Below are 22,230 nucleotides of genomic sequence, written 5' to 3' on the forward strand. Positions count from 1 at the left end.
AATGCTGTTTCTTAGGTGAGGTTTATAACATCATCAGTGTCCAAGTCAGAAAAGACCGTGCTTTCATCCAGTTCAGTTTTTTAACTGTAGGTCTGTAGAAGTTAGTGAGACTTCAAATCTATTCATTGGGTCAGGATTGCATTTTTTTTTTCAAATGAAAAAGGGTAAAATCGAGTAAAACAGAAGAAAATAGAATATATCAGAGTATATTGCACACAGGAAAGTAAGTGTTATCTTGTGAAAATTTCAGTTTCGGTGTGTGTATGTCCCAGCACAATATGAATGGGGGCCCTGATTGGAAAAGTCTGAGTAACACTGGCTAATCTGATCTGTTTTAATCTGTTTTTAACCTCAGTCTCAGGTTGAGACTGAGGCACAGGAGGGGAAGCTAACCACCTAAGGTCACACGGCCAGCCTAGATTCTGGTAGTCTTTGCTCCCATGGCACTAGCCATTCAATCATTCATTCATTCAGTAGTTACCTACCTTGGCCTGCTTTGATCAGGCTCTGCAGTGAACACCACGAATATCGTGACAAGCAAGCCAGACCAGGCCCTGTCCTCCAGGGACCTCGGTCTCCTAAAAGGAATTCAAGGCAGCTGATGTGGCACATAGTAGCCACCCTCTATATGTATATAAATTGCTTATTCTGTGCAATATTGCTCATTCAGACACTGGTCTGAAAGGTACTAGCCCACTTGATTCCTAGACACCCCTACATGTGAGGGTCTACTGTCAGCACCAGCAAACCTGTTTAATAGGTGGGGAAACTGAGGCATGGGGTCAATAACTTGCACATAACTATAAATGGCAGAGCTCAGATCTGAGCCCAAACAGCCTGTCTCCAGAGTCTGTGTTCTTAAGCACTACCCAGTTCTGCTTTTGGGGGGCTTCTGCTGTGTAAACCACAGCCCAGCAACAAGTCTTACCAGGGACAGAGTGGGGGAAGGAGAGGCTTATAAGAGGGGAGACCTTACTGCAAACACAGTCTCAGCATCTATCTTTGTGCTCTTGGCTTTTTAAATTTTATTTTTAAGCTCTTTAAAAATTTTCGGTCACATCATGTCTAAGTTGTGTCTACTAAGAGGAACATCTGCAGGGAACCTAGCCTCCAATCCAGCCCCAGCAGGCACAGGCCAAAACTTGGAATTAAGAAGAAGGGAAGTGGTTCTGGGGGCTCCAAGCTGGACTGGAGCTCCCTGGCTGGCTCTAGAAAGGTGGAGCTCTGCAGAGGGGCAGGCACCAGGCAGACCATGCCCCCAACCTTTTTCAGTTCCTTGGTGAGAGAAGATCACCCTCCCCTAGGTGAGCAGCTTCCTCCTAATGCTGAAGGATCAGGCTATAGCTTAAATGTTAGTTTCTATGTGCCTAGTATCTGTTCACTCTTCTCTAGGTGACAGCACCATCATTTTTCTTTAGGGAACCACACCTCCCCTGCTCTTAGTCCATGTGGTCCTAGAAGGCTGATTCCTCTTGCATCATGCCAGGGCTGGACATATGACCTGGTCTTAGCCAATCAGAACCACCTAGCTTCTCTCTGGCCACAGACTTGGTTCATGTCTTCACATAAGCCAAGTCAGGGCATAAAAGTGAAATCTGAGACTTTTGCTGTACCTATTGGGAAAGTATGGTACTTAGTGGCTAGGCTTGCTAAACCGGTGGGTTAGTAGCCTGTTTCTGCCTTAATAGAAGAATCTAAGAAGAAAATCAACGTAGAGGAAAGCAAAGACTGAGCAAGACAGATCTATGATGACATAATTTGACCACCTGGAGCTACCCATGCCTGAAGTCCACCCATCATGTGCTTTTTAGTATGTGAGCCCTCAAATTTGCTTTTTCTACTTAGGCACATATGTTTCTGGAGTTTCTTTAGTCTGCTTTGCAGACTCTAAAGCTCCATACAAAAGGGGCAGCCTCTGATACATGTGGTATTCAATAGAAAAGGGGACCCAGAAATGAGCAGTCCTATTTATACTATATCCAACCTGCAGCATATCATCTGATAGATGTTTTAACCTCCCTGAGCCTTGGTTCATGTCTTTGGAAAAATGGGTTCCTTGGTGTTGCCTGGGGGATTTGCAAACTGGATCGGGTGACTCCCCTGATCCTAATTAAAATCCTTCAATGGCTCACCATTGCTCCGGAGATGCAGTCCAAGCCACTGAGCATGACTAACACAGCCCCTACCCTGAATCCTACAACACACACTCTCCTTACCTGCCTGCTGGGTCTAAATCTCCGCCTCTTTCTTCTCCAGCAAAACTGAATCACCTGAAAATGCTGAGCCCTCCTCCTTTTGCCCAGGCAGGCACACTCTGGCTAATTCAACTTAAAATGTCACTCCCCCAACAGAGCTTTCCCTGAGCCCCTGTGCCTTCTCTTAATGGGCCTTGTTAACCTTGAATCATTATCACCAGGTCTATCCTCCAACCAGGATCACTGATATGGCTATTCTAACGGCTAAAATACAGTATTGAAAATTTTTCACATCAGTTGGTAATCAGCTGCTTCCTTGAGTCCCTCAAGTGGCCCCCAAACCCCAGCCCCTCCCACACCCCGACGCCTCCCCACGAACCGACCCAGCAACTGAAAGGGTAAAGCTGGCACAGCAGCAGGACTGAGGACCTTATTTTGGTGTGTTGATGTGTTGGCTGGTATTCATTTTTGATTGGCCTGGGTCTACCAGTTGTTAAATATTAATGTCATCCTTGCTTATTGCCTTGGATCATAAATACCTGGTTCCCTTGTCTTATTCCACCAGACTGAAAGCTCTCTGAGGATGGGGTGGCACCTCCCTCACCAGCAAAGCACTAGGCACATGCTGAGTGTTTACTGAATAAAACGATGGATGAATGAGTAAATTAATAACTGTGCTCTAAAATGTTGGAGAGTCTTTCTAGAAAATTATGGACCCCCATCCTCAGTCTGAACTCTGGAGTTTTCTCCTAGGCTTCCGGTGAAAACCTTGCCCTTTGCCCAGGTTTTATTGCTCTATTGGTCCCCACCCCTGCAAGAAGCTGTCTCTCCAACTGCCACAGTCTGGCTCCTGTCTGGTCAGCTTCACCTTCCCTTCCTGCAAGACTTGTACTCTCTCTGAGAACTGCTGGGCCCAGGACAACCAAGATGCACCCCTTTCATGAGCCCACGAGTAGGTGAGCACATGCGTGTATGCTACACACACACATACGGTGCTCACTGACTCAGTCTCAAAAAGCTCAAAATCATAGTTTTTAGAGGCAGAAGCATACTAAAGGATCCCTCCAGCCAAGCCAACTTGCTTCAAGTCACAAGGTCAATTCCCTACACTGGGCTCTAGCTGCCTCCTGGAGTTTGGTATTAGGTTGGCCAAAAAAGTTCATTCAGGCTTTTCTATAATATCTTACAGAAAAACCTGAATGAACTTTCAGGTTAGGATTAGGGTTGTTGTTCAGTTGCCAAGTCGTGATGGACTATTCTCCACCCCATGGACTGCAACATGGCAGACTTCCCTGTCCCTCACCATCTCCTGGAGTTTGCGCAAGTTCATGCCCATTGAATCAGTGATGCCATCTGACCACCTCATCGTCTGTCTCCCCCTTCTTCTTCTGCCCTCAGTCTTTCCCAGCATCAGGGTCTTTTCCACTGAGTCACCTGTTTGCATCAGGTGGCCAAAGTATTGGAGCTTCAGCTTCAGCATCAGTCCTTCCAAAGAGTATTCAGGGTTGATTTCCTTTAAGATTGACTGGTTAAGTTTAGGCCAGGCTGAACGTGGCACAGAGTGATTTTTCTGGCTGCTGGTCTGGAGAGGGTTGGTCTTGTCCACCTGGATGTGAGACTAGAAAGAGCTCTCTCTCCACTCATCATATGGACAGGTCCCTGGCTCCAAGAGGAGGGATGGGGGCTTCTGTGTTTGAAGGTGGGAGGCAGGAGCCACAGGTCTGTAGAGCCTTATTTTGAGGTTCTATATTCTCTAGCTCTTCTGTAGCACCTTATCTTTTTGTTTTATTTTTTTATTGTAGCATCTTATCTTGAGAGACCAGCTTGTTTGTGCCAAGAGGGGGCACCCAGCCAGCTATGGAACCCCGAAGCTGTGTGCTCCCCCTCTCTCAGTGAACCAAGCGATCCTGCTGCTCATGTACTCAGGGACTCAGGGATTCCACTCAGTGAAAACCCAGCCCTTGAGCTTCGTTAATGTGGAAATAATAATAGTTAATATTTACTTAGGACTTCCTGCCTTCCACGTTTACCTAGGTTATTTTACCCAATTCCCACAGCTGCCCAACAAGGTAGGTGCTATTATTAATAGTATGCAGATAAGGAGATTGAGGTCCAAAGTGTTTTAAGTGTCTCATTCAAAGGTTTAGAGCCAGCAGGGGGAAGAGCGGGACTCAGACCCAGGCAGAGAGGCACTAACATCTGTGGTGGGAACGATTTTGTCTTACTGGTCCTGGAGCCAGAGCATCCACCTGAGGCCTGCTTCTGCCATGACCTCACTGTTCACCTTTCTGAGCATCAAGTGCCTCCTCTGCAAAATGGGGAGAATACCTTTTGCTCTGTGGGCAAGTTGGAGGACCATATGGTTCGATCCAGGACCCAGCTCTCAATATTACCCCTACCCTACCCCTCATGTACTGGAAGCTCCAGTCTGGCTAAAAAACCAGTAAAAGTGAAACTGTTAGTTGCTCAGTCATGTCTGTCTCTTTGTGACCCCAAGGACTGTAGCCTGCCAGGATCCTGTATCCATGGAATTCTCCACGTAAGAATACTAGAGTGGGTTCCCATGCCCGTCTTCAGATTTTCAACCCAGGGATCAAACCCTAGTCTCCTACATTGCAGGCAGATTCTTGACTGTCTGAGCCACCAGGGAAGCCCCCCAAAACGGTATTTGCCACCCAGGGTCTGGAATGTCAGGTCAGCTCAACAGACCATTTCTTGCTAAATTAAGCAAGGTTTGCCTCTCATTTCAAATGGCACCTGGAAATAAAAAGCTGGCCTGATCTCAGCAGTACAGCATGAAGATGAAAAGGCTTTGCTGCTGCTGCTGCAGCTAAGTTGCTTCAGTCGTATCCGACTCCTAGCGACCCCATGGACTGCAGCCTACTAGGCTCCTCCGTCCATGGGATTTTCCAGGCAAGAGTACTGGAGTGGGGTGCCATTGCCTTCTCCGGAAAAGGCTTTGAACCCATCAAATTCCAGCTCTGTCAGTTAACATGTCACCTTGGGCAGACCTCTTTACCTCTTGAGCCTCTGATTCTGAATATACAAAATGGGTGTAGTGAGAGCCCCCAAAGTGTTGTATGTTGACCGATACTACTTAGAGTATCGTGAGTTCTGACAAATGGTAGCTGTCACTTTTCTTACACACTATATTATAATTACTGGCATTTAGCACGATACTGGTACCTACTTAGCATTCAAATAATATTTAATAGATAAATGGATGAATGTTTACCTGTCTGCATCTCTCACCTTATGAGTTTCTTAAGGGCAAGAGTCATATTTTGTTTATTTCTGTGTCCTCATTGTTGAGGAGAGTAGCTGGCACATGGGAGTGCTTAATAAATGTTTGTTGTTTTCCCTAATGGTATAATAGATGTGGGCAGCCATCATCCATGGTGCTAAAACCACAAGGTGAAAGGCTGATGGAGAATGTGATAATAGAAGGATCAGGATAACACCAGCTCAATCTTGGCATCCTAAAAGTGAGTCAGCCAATTTCTTGCTTCCTGATATGATGCTATAGGGAGGACTCCATACCAGTTATGAAATATTTTTGCCTAAAAAAAATTGAATCTGACTCAAATCAAAGCTCTAGATCTGAGTACCAGTTTCCATGACATATGGGAGAGAGGGACATGGTAAATGACATCCTGAGGATGCATTCAGCCAAATATAAAAATGCAAGACCTCTAACAGGACAAGTGACCTGGCATCTTAAAATCTAAATGCCACTGAAAAACAAACAAACTCTGTAAATTTGGAATTACATCAAAACAGAAACAAGCAAGCAAACAAAAATCTAGAATTCCATCAGAACAGAAGCAAACAAACAAAAAAGAATCTGTTCATTCTCCTGATTGTGTTAATGGTTTCAGAGTATTTGTATATGCCAAAACGTCAAATTGTCTACTGAAATACATGCAGTTAATTATACTTCAAAAAAGCTGGACAAAAAAGGATGGGGAGGTTTTTACAAAGATAAAGAGATGCAAGGGACATACAGCCCAATGTAAAGTGTGACTCTTGCTTGAATTCTGATACAAAAATATTGTAGGGACTTCCCTAGTGGTCCAGTGGCAAAGACTCTATGCTCCCAATGCAGGGCGCCTGGAGTTTGATCTTGGGTCAGGGAATTAGATCCCACCTGCTGCAATGAAGAGTTTGCACGGGGCTTCCCTGGTGGCTCAAAAAATTGATGCTTTTGTACTGTGGTGTTGGTGAAGACTCTTGAGAGTCCCTTGGACTGCAAGGAGATCCAACCAGTCCTTCCTAAAGGAAATCAGTTCTGAATATTCATTGGAAGGACTGATGCTGAAGCTAAAACTCCAATACTTTGGCCACTTGATGCGAAGAACTGACTCTTTGGAAAAGACCCTGATGCTGGGAAAGATTGAAGGTGGGATGAGTAGAGGACGACAGAGGATGAGATGGTTGGATAGCATCACCGACTCGATGGATATGAGTTTGAGTAAACTCCAGGAGTTGGTGATGGACAGGGAGGCCTGGTGTGCTGCAGTCCATGGGGTTGCAAAGAGTTGGACATGACTGAGTGATTGAACTGAACTCCCTGGTGGCTCAGTGGTAAAGAATTCACCTACAAGGCAGGAGACATTGGTTCGATCCTTGAGTTGAAAAGATCCCCTGGAGAAGGAAATGGCAACCCACTCAAGAATTCTTGCCTGGGAAATGCTATGGACAGAGGAGCCTGGCATGGTATAGCTCACAGGGTCACAAAAGAGTTGGATACGACTTAACAACTAAACAACAATGCCACAAATAAAGGTCTTGAGTGCCACAACTAAGACCTGGTGTAGCAAAATAAGTAAATAAATATATTTTCTTAAGTTGTTTTAAAAAATATTTTTTAGCCTTTGGACAATATTGAGGAATTATTGGGAATTTTATCAGGCATTATGACTCAGTTGGATGATGGTCATGTTTTCAGAGATGAAGACTAAAATATTTACAGGGGAAATTATCTTGGATTTGTTTTTAAATATTCTGCAAAAATAAAAATGCAGGGGTACATACCTATTGGAATGCCCAAAATGTCTGGAATACGAACACCACCAAGTGCTGGTGAAAATGTGGCACGGTGGGAACTCTGATTCACTGCCCGTGGAAATAAAAAATGATGCAGCCACTTTGGAAGCCAGTGTGGCCTTTTTCTTTTTTTTCCAAAACTCAACAAATATTTACCATATAACCAGCAGCCATGCTTCTTGGTATTTATCCAAAGGAGTTGAAAACTTACATCCACACAGAAAACTGCACATAGATGTCTATAGCAGCTTTATTCATAACTGCCAAAACTTGGAAGCAAGCAAGATCCCCTTCAGTAAGTGAATGAATATGAAAATTGTGGTACATCTCAACAATGGAATATTATTCAGTGCTAAAAAAAGAAATTAGCTATCAAGCTAGGAAAAGCCATGCAACAACCTTGAATACATAAGTCTGAAGGTCTCTCTACTTTGTGATTCCCACTACATGACATTCTGGAAAAGGCAAAACTTTGGAGACTGTAAAAAGATCAGTAGTTGACCGGAGTTGGGAGGAGGGAGGGATGAGCAGGCAGGCCAGGCACAGTGGATTTTGAGGGCAGTTCATCAGCTGGTAAAGAATCCGCCTGCAATGCAGGAGACCTGGGTTCGATCCTTGAGTTGGCAAGATTCCCTGGAGAAGGGAAAGGCTACCCACTCCAGTATTCTGGCCTGGAGATTTCCAAGGACTATACAGTCCATGGGGTCACAAAGAGTCAGACATGACTGAGTGACTTTCACACACACACATCAGTTTTAATAAATGTACTGTTGTGGTAGGGGTTGTTGATGGGGAGGCTATGCATGTGGGGAGGAGGTATTTGGGAAATCTCTGTATCTTCTACTCAAATTTGCTATGAACCTAAAACTACTTTTTAAAAAATAGTCTTAATTTTTTTTTCAATTTGAAATGTATTTCTTTTTTTTAACTGAAGAATAATTGCTTTACAGGTGCCTTGGTTTCTGCGAAGCATCAACATGAATTAGCCATAGGTATACATATGTCCCATCCCTCTTGAACCTCCCTCCCACCTTCCTTCCCATCCCACCCCTCTTGGTTGCCACAGAGCCCCGGTTTGCGTTCCCTAAATCATACGGCAAATTCCCATAAGAAAACAGTCTTTTAACTTTCTTTTTAAACTCAAGGATGAAATTATGAAACAAGATTTGATACAATGTTCACATGTTACAAAATTATACAAATTGCAAAAAAAATAACTTTTGGAGCTGGATGATGGATACATGGTGGTTTATTATACTATATGCTGATGTGCATTATACTATTTTCCTTGTGTTTGAAATAAAAATGGTTTTTTTTGTAGACTGAGCTGGAAGAGGTGGCACCCTATCAGTTACCACATTTTAACAGGAGACTGAAGTGGGATATCCAGTTTTTTCCCCCTGCCTGCCAGCAGGCAGCCCAGCAGAGGTGTCAGGAGACCTAGAAGAGCTGGTATGGAGCCTCATCTCCCCACTCAAGGGGAGCCTGATCCAGCTGCAGTCCCCAGCAATTCCATCTTCCCTGGGGTTCCTCCCCAGTGGGCTAGGGGGTTGGGCTCCTCTTGGTAGAGGTTAGGGGAGAGGTGCCCCTCCCAGTTTGAGTACTGTTATCATCACCCCTTTGCCAGAAGATGAAAGGGGCAAGACTGCCTGGGGAGTTAATCTTTAGCCTCCAGACTGACCTGTTGCCAGGACACCCGGGAACTGAAAGTCCTCCGAGACACACCCTGCAGGCACTAAGGAAGTCTGATGTTGGATGCCAACCATGAAAACCTGGTTAGCACCAGGAGTAGTAGGGTCTGTTGTCCGCCTGGGGTGGTACCTGCAAGGCCCCAGTTAATGCCTGAAATCCTACCATTTATGGACTGGCCTTCAGAGAGACCTTGACTCCAAGATTTTGATTTTTCTTCCTCAAGGTTGAGAAGCTAATGAATGCCATGGACCTTACCTCCTGCACCAAAAGATTTGCTAACAATCTCAAGGGTTTCAGGACCTCTCACCCCATGGCGCCCACCCACAGACACCAGGTAAAGGACACTGGGTGGAGTTTACTAACTAGTTTCAAAGTTTTCCTGCCTTTGAAAGAATTATCCCAGTGCTTTCTTTAAAATGCGAATGACTCTGGGAAGGTCTAAATGACTAAACAGCCCCCATGAAAGAGATTTTCCCAGAAGAGGTCAGGGATACATAAGAGACTAACAGCCTGGGGGTGAGGTGTCTCCTTGGGGGCTCAGTTTTTCCTGGAAGCTAGAGGGGAATGCGAGGTTCCCTGGAAGCTCAGATGTAAAGCATCTGCCTGCAATGCAGGAGACCTGGGTTTGATCCCTGGTTCAGGAAGATCCCCTGGAGAAGGAAATGGCAACCCACTCCAGTACTCTTGCCTGGAGAATCCCATGGATGGAGGAGTCTGGTAGGCTACAGTCCACGGGATCACAAAGAGTCTGACACAACTGAGCAACTTTACTGGTGACCGGGGAATGCATTGAGCCTAGGGAGCTAATAGCTGACTTCATTAGCACTTCCAAGAACCTTGTGAATTAAGTACTACCAACATCCCTATTTTATGGATGAGGAAACTGAGACTGGACATGCTACCTAGCTAGTGGTAGAGTAGGATTTGAACCCTCCATCAGCCTGAGGTCAAGCAGCAGAGGCTCACCTTTGCTCATTTGAGCCTCTCAATGAGGTATCCTTTTTTGATGGAAGAAGACATTGAGGCAGTTCACGGAGGGCCACACAATGCCTTGTCTCCACAGGGACACCCCGTGGGTCCCCTGTTCACCCTGGCTCATGCTGGACAGCTGAGGGCCGGCAGCCCATTGCCTGGAGCTTGGAGTAGGGCTTGCCGAGAAGTCTGAAGTAAGCTCATGCCCAACCTGTCCTCACTGCCTCTAATTGTTCTCTAAAATCCTTTATATTGAATTATCAGAGTTTAATGGAGGAGTCGATGAGAGCCGCTGTGGAGTTGCAAGGCCAGGGCTTGCTGAGAGGAAGAAAGCAAAGCCCTAAAGACTCCCTGGGCCAAGTTATGGTATAAAATATGAATTTTTACATAACTGAGGGAAAAAAAAATAAACGGATGAGCCACCCCATGGGAGAAACGCCTCTCTGTATTTCCATTATCTTGGTTAATGTGCAGTCCTGCTGGAGCCCCAGTGGGAAAGGAAATACTGGAGCCTTTATCCTCCAAACCTCTTGGTGGGTTAAGAGGCAGAAATCCAAATGGCCTGGGCGTGTGCTCAGAAGCCCATTAAAATGGAGGGGACAGGTGGGGGCTAGGGAGCTGTACTGACCTGAAACAATGTCTTGATTTGAGACAGTGCCCCTTCTCTGGGGTTGAGAAAGTAGCTGCAGTGGCCTCAGATTCACCTTTAACCCTGGGTGAAATATTCTAAACATGGTCTTCCCCATGAGCATAGGGGATAGGGGCTGGTTCTTTCTAGAGAACAACCTCCACACTCAACACTGACTGAGCATTTGCTACCAGGTGCCAAGTACTCTGCTTAGTGATTTTCTTTCTTAAAAAAATATTATTCAGCCTTCTATTATATTTTTTTTAATTTTATTTTTTTATTGTTATTTTGGCTGTGCTGGGTCTTCGTTGCTTTTCTCCAATTGTGCTGAAAGGGGGCTACTCTCTAGTTGTGGGGCTCAGACTTCTCCTGGCAGTGGCTTCTCTTACTGCAGAGAACAGGCTCTAGGATGCGCAGACTTCAGCAGTTGCAGCTCCATGACTCTAGAACATAGGCTGAGTAGTTGTGGCCCACAGGGCTTAGTTGCTCCGAGTCACGTGGGATCTTCCCAGATCAAGGATCGAACCTGTGTCTCCTGCGATGGCAAGCAGATTCTTTACCACTGAGCCACCAGGAAAAGCCCCAGTAATTTTCTTATATTAGCTCCTAAGGACCCATTTCTACGGATGAAAATACTGACTTGCCCAAAGTCACATAGCTACACACTGTAGTTTTTGTTATTGTTACTGTATTTTTCCAGCTTTGTGTGTTTGTGTGTTAGATGCTCAATTGTGTCCAATTTTTTTGTGACCTCATGGACTGTAGCCCAACAGGCTCCTCTGTCCATGGGATTTCCCAGGCAAGAATACTGGAGTGGGTTGCCATTCTCTTCTCCAGGATATCTTCCTGACCCAGGGATTGAACCCAGGTTCTCTGGGTCTCCAGCATTGCAGGCAGATTCTTTACCACCTGAGCCACCAGGGAAACCCATTTCCAGCTTTGAGTAAGTGAGTGAAAGTCACTCAGTCGTGTCCGACTCTGCAACCCCGTGAACTATACAGTCCATGGAATTCTCCAGACCAGAATACTGGAGTAGGTAACCTTTCCCTTCTCCAGGGGATCTTCCCAACTCAGGAACTGAACCCAGGTTTCCTGCATTGCAGGCAGATTCTTAACCAGCTGAGCCACAAGGGAAGCCCAAGAATCCTGGAGTGGGTAGCCTGTCCCTTCTTCAGCATTTCCAGCTTTATTGTGATATAATTGACATATAGCCCTGCAGTTGCAACTGTGAGCTCCGCGAACCGCTTATCACACAGCCTGGATGGCTTCCCAGAACTGTGACCCAGCTGCTGGCAGCGTCGCCACCGCCAGTAAAGGAGCTGAGCCCAGCAGGGGTGCTGCCCGGGGCCCCGTGGGCAAGAGGCTACAACAGGAGCTGATGACTCTCATGATGTATGGCGATAAAGGAATTTCTGCCTTCCCTGAATTGGACAACCTCTTCAAATGGATGGGGACCATCCATGGAGCCGCTGACACAGCATATGAAGACCTGAAGTATAAACTGTCCCTGGAGTTCCCCAGTGGCTACCCCTACAATGCGCCCCCAGTGAAGTTCCTCACACCCTGCTACCATCCCAATGTGGACACCCAGGGTAACATCTGTCTGGACATCCTGAAAGACAAGTAGTCTGCCCTGTATGACGTCAGGACCATCCTGCTCTCCATCCAGAGTCTGCTCAGAGAGCCCAACATTGATAGCCCTTTGAACACACATGCCGCTGAGCTCTAGAAAAACCCCACAGCTTTTAAGAAGTACCTGCAAGAAACCTACTCAAAGCAGGTCTCCAGCCAAGACTCCTGACCTGGGATGTCCAGCTCTCCTTGTGTTCTTTTTTTCCTTAGGCGGTCTGTCTGTGCCTCAATGTCTGTATAGGACTCTGTCTTATCTGTGGTGTCATTTTTGTTTTGTTTCTGTTTTTTAAATTAAGTGTGGTTAAACCCTTGTGATGAATATATTAAATAAATACATTTTGGGGTTTTTATAGCAAAAGAAAAATAATTGACATATAACATTGTACACATTTATCAGAAACAAAATGTTGATTTGACACATATATTGCAAAATGATTACTACCATAATAGCTAACACTTAGCTAACACATACCTAACTCATTGCTAACACCCCCATCATATCACATAATTACCATTTCTTTTTAAACACACTGTAGTTCTGATCATGCTTCAAGGGTAAAAGGAAAGATAATGTCCCTTACATGAGACATTGAAGCGAGTTATTTGCAAATGACAGGTTTGGCTGATCTCTGATGGATCTCTTCCTGTCAACATTAAAGGACAGATTGAAACCTCCAGCTCCAGCTGGAAGATTATGTGGGGCCACATGAGCTGAAGCCAATAGAACAGGCGGTGGAGGTGGGTTCCAGTCTTCTATATATCAAAGTGGCTCAGTTGTGTCCCAGTCTTTGCAACTCCATGGACGGTAGCCCACCAGGCTCCTCTGTCCATGGAGTTCTGTTGGCAAGAATACTGGAGTGCGTTGCCATTCACTTCTCCAGATCTTCCTCATCAGGGGATTGAACCCAGGGTAAAAGGAAAGATAAAGTCCCTTGCATGGGACATTGAAGCTAGTTATTCTTGCAGATTCTTTACTATCTGAGCTACTACTTCCTACTGGCCTCAAATTCTTTATGCCTGGATTGTCCCTCTATTAAATGGGAATAATAGCACAACTCTTGTGTTGTTTTGAGATGAAGTAAGATGGTTAATGTCAAATGCTTAGCACAGAGCCTGTGACACAGTAACTTTTAATGCCCAGTATCAATCGTTACTTATTGTCCCTCACATCTGCATAGAGCTTTTGTGGTGCACGAAACATTGGTCTTAATTAATTGTATGACAACTTCACAACAACACAGGAAGGGATTTGTGATTATTTTACCATTTAGTAGGTGAAGAAACTGATACTTTGAAAGGGAAGATTCTGCCCAGTGAACTGATCTGTCGATTCAAGAAGCGATGGAGATCTGAAGTAGGTAAAGGGTGAAATCTCTCTGGCGCCAGATGTTGGTGAGCCACCGCGAGGCTGGTATTCAAGTCTAATGGTAACGGGAATCGTGGAGCCCCTACCATTGCGTTACTCTGACTACTCTCAGATCACCCGGTCTGCTCGCGGCTCCGGGGCGGAGCGTCCGCCCCAGTCAGCGGAGGAAGCGGAGGCCTTGCCGCGCCGCTCATTGGTTGAGGCCGGCAGGTGCATCCTCAGCCAATCCTGGTGCCGGGGGCGGGGCCGTCGAGGCTCACCTGGCTCCCGCGGCGCCCCGCAGCTCAGTGGCGTCCGGAGCCTCTTAGCACCTGTGAGTTCGTAGAAGTTCTGCCAGACTCTAGCCCGGCCCAACTCAGCTAGATCCTACTCAGCCCGCGCCCGGCCTGCCATGGGCCCTCGGTGCCGCAACCTCTCTGCGCTCCTGCTGCTGCTGCAGGTACGTTGGGTCCCCTGACTGCGCGGGATGCCTTCCGGCCCCATAAGCCGCGCCCCAGCCCCCAAACTCCTCTCTTCCCTCCTGTCGTCCCCTGCTCCCTCTTATTCTAAAAAAGTTTGGGTCCAAAGGGCCTGAATGGCCCGGAAACTGCGCCGCGCTCTGGACTCCATGGGGAAGGGAGTGGGAGAGGGAGCCAGTGAGGGTGAAGGGCGAGTACGGCTTTGCGGACGGCCTCCCGCAAAAGCCAGAGGTGGGGGCGCGCCTCGCTGCAGCCTCCGGGTACTCGGGTGGGCGACGGGCGGGGAGTAGAGGGCGTGGAGTAGGGATGGGGAGCCCCGGTGTAAGTCCGGGCGGAGCCGGGAGTAGTGGGAACGAGGAAAGGAAAGCGGAACCAACAGATAAAGTCACCTGCCCTGTAAAGTGTAGTGAATAGGTATGCCCCCCACCCTCCCCGGGATAAGAAAGGATGTGAAGAGGCTGGAGCGCCGGCGGTCTGAGGAACCGGACTTAGGAGTGCGAGCGGTCCCGGTATAGGGAGAGTGGAATTGGGAAGAGTAAAGATGCCTCCGATGAAATTGAAAAGGAGACTTTCAGGAAAGCGCTGCTGAGGCCGGAGGGGAGCCAGCAGCCTTCCCTCCTGAGAAGTCCTGAAGGCTTGGCGGCCACAGGTTTCCGAATGAAAGAGTTTGACGTGGCTGGCTGGCTGCCCTGTGGGGAGGAATGGGGGGAAATGGGGGTGGGGGAAATGCGGGAGAATGGAGGGGGTGGGGAGGTTGGGGGGGTGTGGGGAGTGGGCGGGGCGGGCCCACCCCTCCCACAGTCCTGGTGCCAGCAGAGGGAAGGGAGGCGCTGCTGGTTTCGGTGTGAATAAGAGGAGACCCCCCCCCCCCACCAAGTCACCCCGGTTTCATACCTTTCCCCTACCCCAGGTCTCATCGTGGCTCTGCCAGGAGCCGGAGCCCTGCGTGCCTGGCTTTGGCGCTGAGAGTTACACGTTCACCGTGCCCCGGCGGAACTTGGAGAGAGGGCGAGTCCTGGGCAGAGGTGAGGGCGCGCCGCCAGTGTCCCTGGGGTGGGAGTGGGCAGGGTCGGAGAAACGGCGCTCCTACGCCCGCGAGCTGGCCTGGGCGAGCACCGTCTTTCCTGGCTCTGGTGACACACCTTTGTAGATTACACAGATGCGAGGATCTAAACTTTTGCCAGGATAGACGTTGGGTTTGAGGGGCTGTCTTGTATGGTTGACTTAGTTATGGGGGGCACTTATTAGGGGCCTTCAGTGTGTTTCATATTATCCTGACCACTTTAAGTCTGTCTTTTCCAACGTCTAAAACCTGATGTGTGGGAAGAGGGTGGTGGGGGAGGTGGCAATTCCCGTTTTTTTACAGATGAGCAAATGGGAGGCTCAGGAGGGTGGAGTCCACTGGCCCCAGGGTCAAAGTAGGAATCTGATCTAGGTTCTGACTTCCAGGCCCCATTCAGCATCTCTGGGATGACTGAGGAGTCCTCTCTTGGTTACCAGGCTGTGGCTTTTGCTCATAGAGATGAAAAAAGATTTTTTTATACAGGTACTGTTTCCCCAAGGAATAGTGGCACGTGCGGTTTTTTGGTGTTTTTTTTTTTTTTTAAGCCTGGTAGCCCTGACTCAGGAATGAAAAGCAGACACAGTGTACTTCAGGGTCTTATCACTGTGATAATCAGGACTCTAGATTTTGGTTTGTTTCACTTTGCCCGGGAGTGAGAGCAAGGAAAGGTTGGTTTCTCTTCTGGTTTCACTGATCTCCAGGTGCTTATTTTCTACCAAAGGGCTTTCTCCTCCCTCTTGATTTAGTTGATTGGACGAGTATCATAACAATAAAAGAAACATTTTTTGAAAGGAAGACTCACCCACAATACCCCTAAGGGAGTTCACTGTTTATTCTTCCAGTGTTTGGTCACGTGAAAAATGCAGCAATCATGCTATAAGATTTTTTTGGAACTTTGGAAATTGTTCCAACAGTAGGCAATTTTTTTTTTTTTTAATAGACAAACTGCAGTTTGATTGATTAAACATATTTGTTTTTCTGAGGCCCGTCTGTGTTGTGTGGAGCTTTCTATTGGGTCAAAAAGGAAAAAATGAAGTGTTGTCTGCTTGATTTTGCAGTGAGTCCCCCATTTCTTGGCCCATGTCAGATTGATGTTCTGCTGGGCCCTGCTGGACCCCAGGAGTGATTGAGGACTTAAAGGAATACCCCACCCTTGCCCTTGGTATTTCCCATTCCAGCAGGTTGATGAGAAATGTCCCAAAATGTCCCAGGACCTGCTTAGAGGACACTGTGGTCTATGGGCACGTAGGTGGCAGTGTGGTGGCCGGGGATGGGTATCAGTGGGGAGCAGAGACTGGCTTCTGGGAGGAGGCAAAGTTGACTGAACCTTGAATTCAGGGCAGAGTTTAGAAACTGTGTGTACATCTGTGTGTGGGGTATTGCAACACAAGTATTGGTCACTTTGTTTTCTTTCACCAAGACATCTGGTAACACCAGAGGTGAGCTAGTCTAGTTTTTATCCCCTACCCCCACCACCAAGTTCTTATATCTGACATGATATTATTATTGTTACATGATAATATTATTACATGATAATAATACAAATATTATTATTATTATTAATAGCCACACCTGTTCACTTTTGAGCCAGACTCTGGGGCAGTTGTATCACGTGTATTTCACCTCATTGAACCTTATGATGGTGGGCACCATTGTTATTTATGTTTTGAGATGAGGAAACTGGAATTGCCTCATAAGGCATCTCCATACTCTGCTCAGGGATCAACAGCTGGCCTTTCTCCCATTCCTTCCTCATCTCAATCTCAAAAAAAAAAAAAAAAAGAAAGTGTATTTGGGGAACTCGTATGCATTGTGAAGTCCTCCTTGCTGTATGCCCTGGAGAGCAGAGGTGGTGATAGACCTGGACCCTGATGGGGGCTGGTGGTGATGGAGGTGGACCAGACCCGGTGGGAGGTGGAAGGAGCCTGTAGCTGGTGGTGTTGATGAGAGAAGCAGCCTCTGGTATACTGGTGCTAATGATGTTGGTTCCAGTTCCCTTTATGTCTATACACCTGGTGGCTCAGCAGTAAGAAATCAATGTGCCAATGTAGGGGACCTGAGTTCAATCCCTGGGTGGGGAAGATCATCTGGAGGGGCAAATGGCAACCTGCTCCAGTATTCTCGCCTGAAAAATTCCATGGACAGAGGAGCCTGGTGGGCTATAGTCCAAAGGGTGAGACATAACTGAGCACACACATGCAGAAACACACACACCTAGCCCCACTCAACAGATTTCCTGACGTTTAAGGTCTCTTTCCAACCCATTGTGGACTTGCCCCAGGATGAAAGTGCCCTTCTGGTAAAAACATGCAACTTCAGGGAACTGGCTTTGTGATTTTAAGAAGGCAACCATGATTTAGGGAGGCAGCCTCATTTCCTTTGGACAGTCCAGGAAGATGGAGGCTTGGGATATTATTAGTGCCAGGTTTAAACATTGGCCCTGTGGGAAATTTGCTGCATGCGAATGTGAGAACGAGGAGACTGATGTTATGTCCACAGGTGGCTGAAGAATGTCAGAAATAGGGTTCTGACCAAACTCAGGGGGTCTTGGGGTGTAGTTTTCTGGGTCCTGTGCCCTGTGAAATGGCTGAACCCCGCCATCTCACTCAGCTTTGTATTTATTACTTTGGTTTCTCTCCAGGTTTTAGAATGGAGAACGTTCAAACAAACAAACAAAAAACACCAAAAGCACAACTGTAAATTCGTCTTTAGAGTTTCCGATTAGTTTCCTTTTCTTTTTTTTTTAAATACAAACTTGTTTGCGAAACCCAGGCCTTAGTTTCGGGTCTCAGGAGTATTATCTTAGTGCACTCAGCTTTGAGTTGATTGAGGGGTGGTGTTAAAAAAAAAAACAAAAACCAGGCAGCCTTTCAAACTGATGGTTTCTTTGCTTCACTTCCTCCACCACCTGGCTTTCGGCAAACAGGGCTTATATTTTGCATTTGAGCTCTGACTGTTTGATGGATGGCCCTTGCTCACAGGCACCCACCTGTGCGGGTTAAATACACCCATTTCCCCCTCCTTCTAAAAGATGTGCTGAAAGGTGATGGAAATAGTATGCAGGCCCCCTAGTTAAACCAGGCTTTAAAAAGCAAATATGGAAGCCTGCTTGGGGTTACCTTACATCATAAGACCCCCCACTTCCCCGCCTCTCAAACTCCTGGACGTCACTTCCCCTTACTGGCTCTGTGACGAGGATTGGTGCCCAGACCCTGGGGAAGGAGATTAATGGACCATCATCCTGCCCTTGCCTTTGTGTCTCATGAGAAGTGGCAGAAAAGACCTGAGGAAGGCCACCTAAGGAAGACTGGTGGCCGCTGCTTCTCTACTGGCCACTAGAACTGCCTTTCCCCTCTGCTAGGGAAATCCCTGTTTGCTTTTTGGGGCTTTTTATTGGGTGAACCTTTTTCTGGAATGCTCCTTCCAGCCTCAGTATACCAGATGCTGAAATAATCAGCTCTCACATCTCCCAGAAGCTGCCAAAACCCAAAAATCCCTTAGAGGCAATCATCACAATCAGACTTCCTGGGTTTCCACTCTGTCTCCACCCCCATCTCCATTCAGGGCTGTAGGCTTTCAAGGAGGCGGTTGGGCTGGGGCTGATTAGGATAGTTCCAGGAGTTCAAAGACCAGACTTGAATTTCCGCTACTAGCTGTGTTCAGTTCAGTTGCTCAGTCATGTCCAACTCTTTGCGACCCCATGGACTGTAGCACGCCAGTCTTCCCTGTCCATCACCAACTCCCGGAGCTTACTCAAACTCCTGCCGAGTGGGTGATGCGATCCAACCATCTCATCCTATTGTCCCCTTCTCCTGCCTTCAATCTTTCCCAGCATCAGGGTCTTTTCCAGTGAGTCAGTTCTTCGCATCAAGTGGCTAAAGTATTGGAGTTTCAGCTTTAGCATCAGTCCTTCCAATGAATATTCAGGCAGTCCAAGGGACTTTTAAGAGTCTTCTCCAACACCACAGTTTAAAAGCATCAATTCTTCATCGCTCAGCCTGAAGAATCTCATGACTACTGGAAAAACCATAGCTTTGACTAGTCTAGCTGTGTGACCTTGGGGAAATCATGTTACTTCTATGAACCTGTTTCCTCATCTGTAAAACTGGGGGGCGAGAGGGCAATAATACTCAAACAGAATTGTTGTGAGAATTAAATTTGCATATTTGTTTCTTCACTTGGATTCTCTGCCCAACAAAGGTGAGTTGAGCACAGATTGAGTGTCAGCATTGGGCTGGATCTTGGATTACAGTTATGAATAAAGCTGATGTGGGTTGAACATAAAGTAAGAAGGATGTAAGGAAACAGGGAAGAGTCATTAAATGGCTCATATTTCTTAAGGACAGAGTATGCATTCATATTATTTTGAACAAATGAATGAATGAATGTTCATTACCTCTCACCCCTTGGTTTATTTTTCTCATCTCAAACTGTGGCCTGGGGCTAGCCTCTGGTTTTGATTGTAATTGTCAGGGAGAATGGGGTCTGTTAGAACTTTCTATAAGATGCTTGTGAGGGCTTCATGCCCAGCCAGTGGCTCTTGAGGCTGGGGTATAGTGATAAGTGTGTGTAGGGATATAGGGTACCTCAAACCTGATTCTGAAAATGGAAGGGCAGTTATTAGACATTAAAAAAAATTTTTTTTGGTCTTTGGTCCATTAAAAAAAAAAATTGTGTTGTCTCTCTTCTTCTCCCTCCCCGCTCTCTCCTTTTCTCTGTTACTAATTAAAGTTTTCCTTTTATATACTTTAGCTTTTACTTGTTACTGTTCAGAGCATTTTAAGCCCCCTCTTTCTGTTGTATTTCCTCTTCCCTTTCCTTCCTCATATCAACCTCAATCCTCCACTCCCCCACCTCTCAAGGCCCAAGAAGATTCAGAAGGTTCTTGAGTCAGACTGCCTAGATGGAATCAGGAATCCCTTGGCAGCTGAGACGTTGGCCCAGGACTTTCTAAACCTTAGATTCCCTTTCTGTTAAATGGGCGTAATAGTTCGCCTGTCATCTTGTGTATCAGGTGCCCATAAAGGTGACTCATTAAGGCCCCTGGACTATTTGGTGCCTTCTGTTTGAGAGACTCCCTTGTTTTACCTTTGGTCCAAACGTCTCCCTGTGTGCTCTCCCACGCAGCAAACCAGCCAAACCAGTTTCCTCACTCTCCCTGTTTCTGTGTTAAAGCAAACACTGCTCTGCAAACAGCAAACAGTGACTAGACCAAAGTGCTCTTTGCTAGGAAAGGAAATGTTGCAGTATTTTCTTGCTGCTGTGCAGTGTGCTGGGGGGTGGGAGGGGGGGCTGAGGTGGGCTTGCCTGTGGACCTGCCCATAAATATTGTTCAGAATTGGGGGGGAGGGGGTCAGTGGGCAGGGAACAATTGGATCAGGGGAGGGGCCAGAAAATGAGGATAACCTTGAACCTGGCAGCCTTTGCTTGGTTTTGAAACATATTGCATAATACACGTGGCTTAAGGGTGCCTGTCTTTTCCTGGGTTTCAAAAAATGCTATGCTCCAGCCCCTGAGACCCTGGCTAAGCATCAGATTACCTCAAAAATCTCCTGCAGGTTCACTGAGCTACAGTCTCTGAAAGGGGCAGTTCTGACAGGGTGTTTTAAAAAGCTCCCCAAAAGTCTACCTGACTCATCACCCCAGATGACTCCAGTGGCTTGATCCTGAATGTCTGATGAGTGAATACCCAGTGGCAGCCAGGGTGTGGGCATCTGTTGTCCAGGGATCCAAGGGCACCCTTGATCCAGAAGGGTAAGACTGATCTTTCTGCCATGCCAGTGAAGGAGACCTCTAGGGGTGATTTGTAGAGCCCATGGGATGGAGATGGGGGGGCTCTGGGAAGTAGCCAGTATACCAACCTCTCCCCACTGTGCACCCAGTGCTGGGGGTCTTCAGGGAGATTCCAGAAATTCTCTGAGACTCCCCACCCCCCACCAGTGGCTATTCCCATTTACTGGAGAAAATATTCATTGGTGTGGGAAAGTATTCAGAGGATTGGAGCAGCAGTCAGTTATACCCCTGGACCTTGGTGAATGAGACGGTGGTCCTTTGCTGGGAAGAGAGAGGAAAGAGCAGCAAGTTGGAGAAGGAAAATTAATTCTTGGTTAGGAGAGTGTTAGTTTCTAAAGACCCAGAAGTGGCATCATCTTGGAGGCATTTGGGAATTTCAGGTCTGGAGGCTGAGAGAACAGCAGGCGCCAGTATAAATGGGAATTTGTATAGGGCAGTGCTCCTTCTGCCTTAATCTCGCGTCAGTAGGTGCCAAGGTGTTACAGGGACCCCACACGCTGGAGGAGAACATGATGGAAGGGCTGTGCAGAGGGCATTTATCTGGAGGCGGCCAACAAATAAAATACGAGTGTTTGTTTCTAACCAGTATTAGGAGTGGGACCTGCAAAAGTGGGGTCCTCACAGACCTGACAGCTGAGCTAATTCTCCCGGTGGCCCAAGGCAGGAAGTGTTGTTACTGCCTGCAGACTCAGAAGTTGGACAGCATGTCGCCTCACCCAGCCAGGTAGTGGCAGGGCTGGACTTTTATCTTCTGAAACCTGTGCCCTTTCCCACGCCCCTCGACCGCCCTGTCGCCACACTGCATCTCCAGTGAAACTGACTCACCTTAAAAAAAATCGTTTTTTTGTTTTTGGTTGCCCTGGGTCTGCACTGCCATGTGCGGGGTTTCTAATTTCAGAAGGTGGTGGCTGCTTTTCGTTGTGGTGCTCGGGCTTCTTTCTCCTTGCGGTGACTGCTCTTGCTGAGCTTGGGCTCCAGGCGCATGGGCTCCAGTAGTTCACTAGTAGAAACTAGTAGCTTCATAGTTCTAGTGGTTTCGGACCGAGTCCCCTGCATTGCAAGAGGGACTCTTAACCCCTGGACCACCAGGGAAGCCTGCTAATTCACCTTTTTGAGGCGAATTCCTTCTCCCCTTTGAAAAACAGGTCTTTACACCTTTTGCATTTCACTACTTTTAGTTGTGATGCTAGAATTCAGCCTGTTTTTTTGAGGACCTCTTTTGTCTTTCTGCCTCTGAGCCATTTTCAGCCTCTCCCTTTTGACTTTCATTCCTAAAAATGTTAGGTGAACTGCACTTTTTTTCCCCTTTCTGTCTTTTTGACTTGCTGGGTCTCTGAAAGTGCAATTATACTGGCATTCCAGGCGGGTTGGGAGGGAAAGTGTCC

The 22,230-nt window shown here is 47.0% G+C and overlaps 2 protein-coding genes and 1 long non-coding RNA gene across 3 annotated transcripts in view; 2 read left to right on the top strand and 1 right to left on the bottom strand.

The window, feature by feature from the left end:
• Window positions 1–9,680: 9,680 nt before the first annotated feature.
• Window positions 9,681–14,988, bottom strand: LOC121816497 (uncharacterized). Its single transcript, XR_006056138.2, has 3 exons — window positions 14,884–14,988; window positions 13,430–13,842; window positions 9,681–11,068 (listed from the first exon to the last, which is right to left on the bottom strand). It is a non-coding gene; the product is annotated as an uncharacterized LOC121816497 (long non-coding RNA).
• LOC106991597 (ubiquitin-conjugating enzyme E2 C-like) lies at window positions 11,751–12,529 on the top strand. The gene has a single exon (XM_060398452.1). It carries the CDS (start codon window positions 11,795–11,797, stop codon window positions 12,158–12,160), a length of 366 nt encoding a protein of 121 aa, XP_060254435.1. The 5' UTR covers window positions 11,751–11,794; the 3' UTR covers window positions 12,161–12,529.
• Window positions 13,818–22,230, top strand: part of CDH1 (cadherin 1) — a 71,883-nt gene continuing 63,470 nt past the window's right edge. Inside the window, exons 1-2 of the mRNA XM_027978118.2 lie at window positions 13,818–13,970; window positions 14,900–15,014. Of these exons, the coding sequence (XP_027833919.1) occupies window positions 13,923–13,970; window positions 14,900–15,014 (163 nt within the window). The 5' untranslated portion in view covers window positions 13,818–13,922. The remainder of the gene's footprint in view (window positions 13,971–14,899; window positions 15,015–22,230) is intronic.

The sequence above is a fragment of the Ovis aries genome, chromosome 14 (genome assembly GCF_016772045.2).
Source record: "Ovis aries strain OAR_USU_Benz2616 breed Rambouillet chromosome 14, ARS-UI_Ramb_v3.0, whole genome shotgun sequence".
In the NCBI taxonomy this organism is placed as follows: Eukaryota; Metazoa; Chordata; class Mammalia; order Artiodactyla; family Bovidae; genus Ovis; species Ovis aries.

Coding starts and splice junctions, on each gene's coding strand:
- LOC106991597 (XM_060398452.1), top strand. CDS start 11,795: ATGGCTTCCCAGAACTGTGACCCAGCTGCTGGCAGCGTCGCCACCGCC.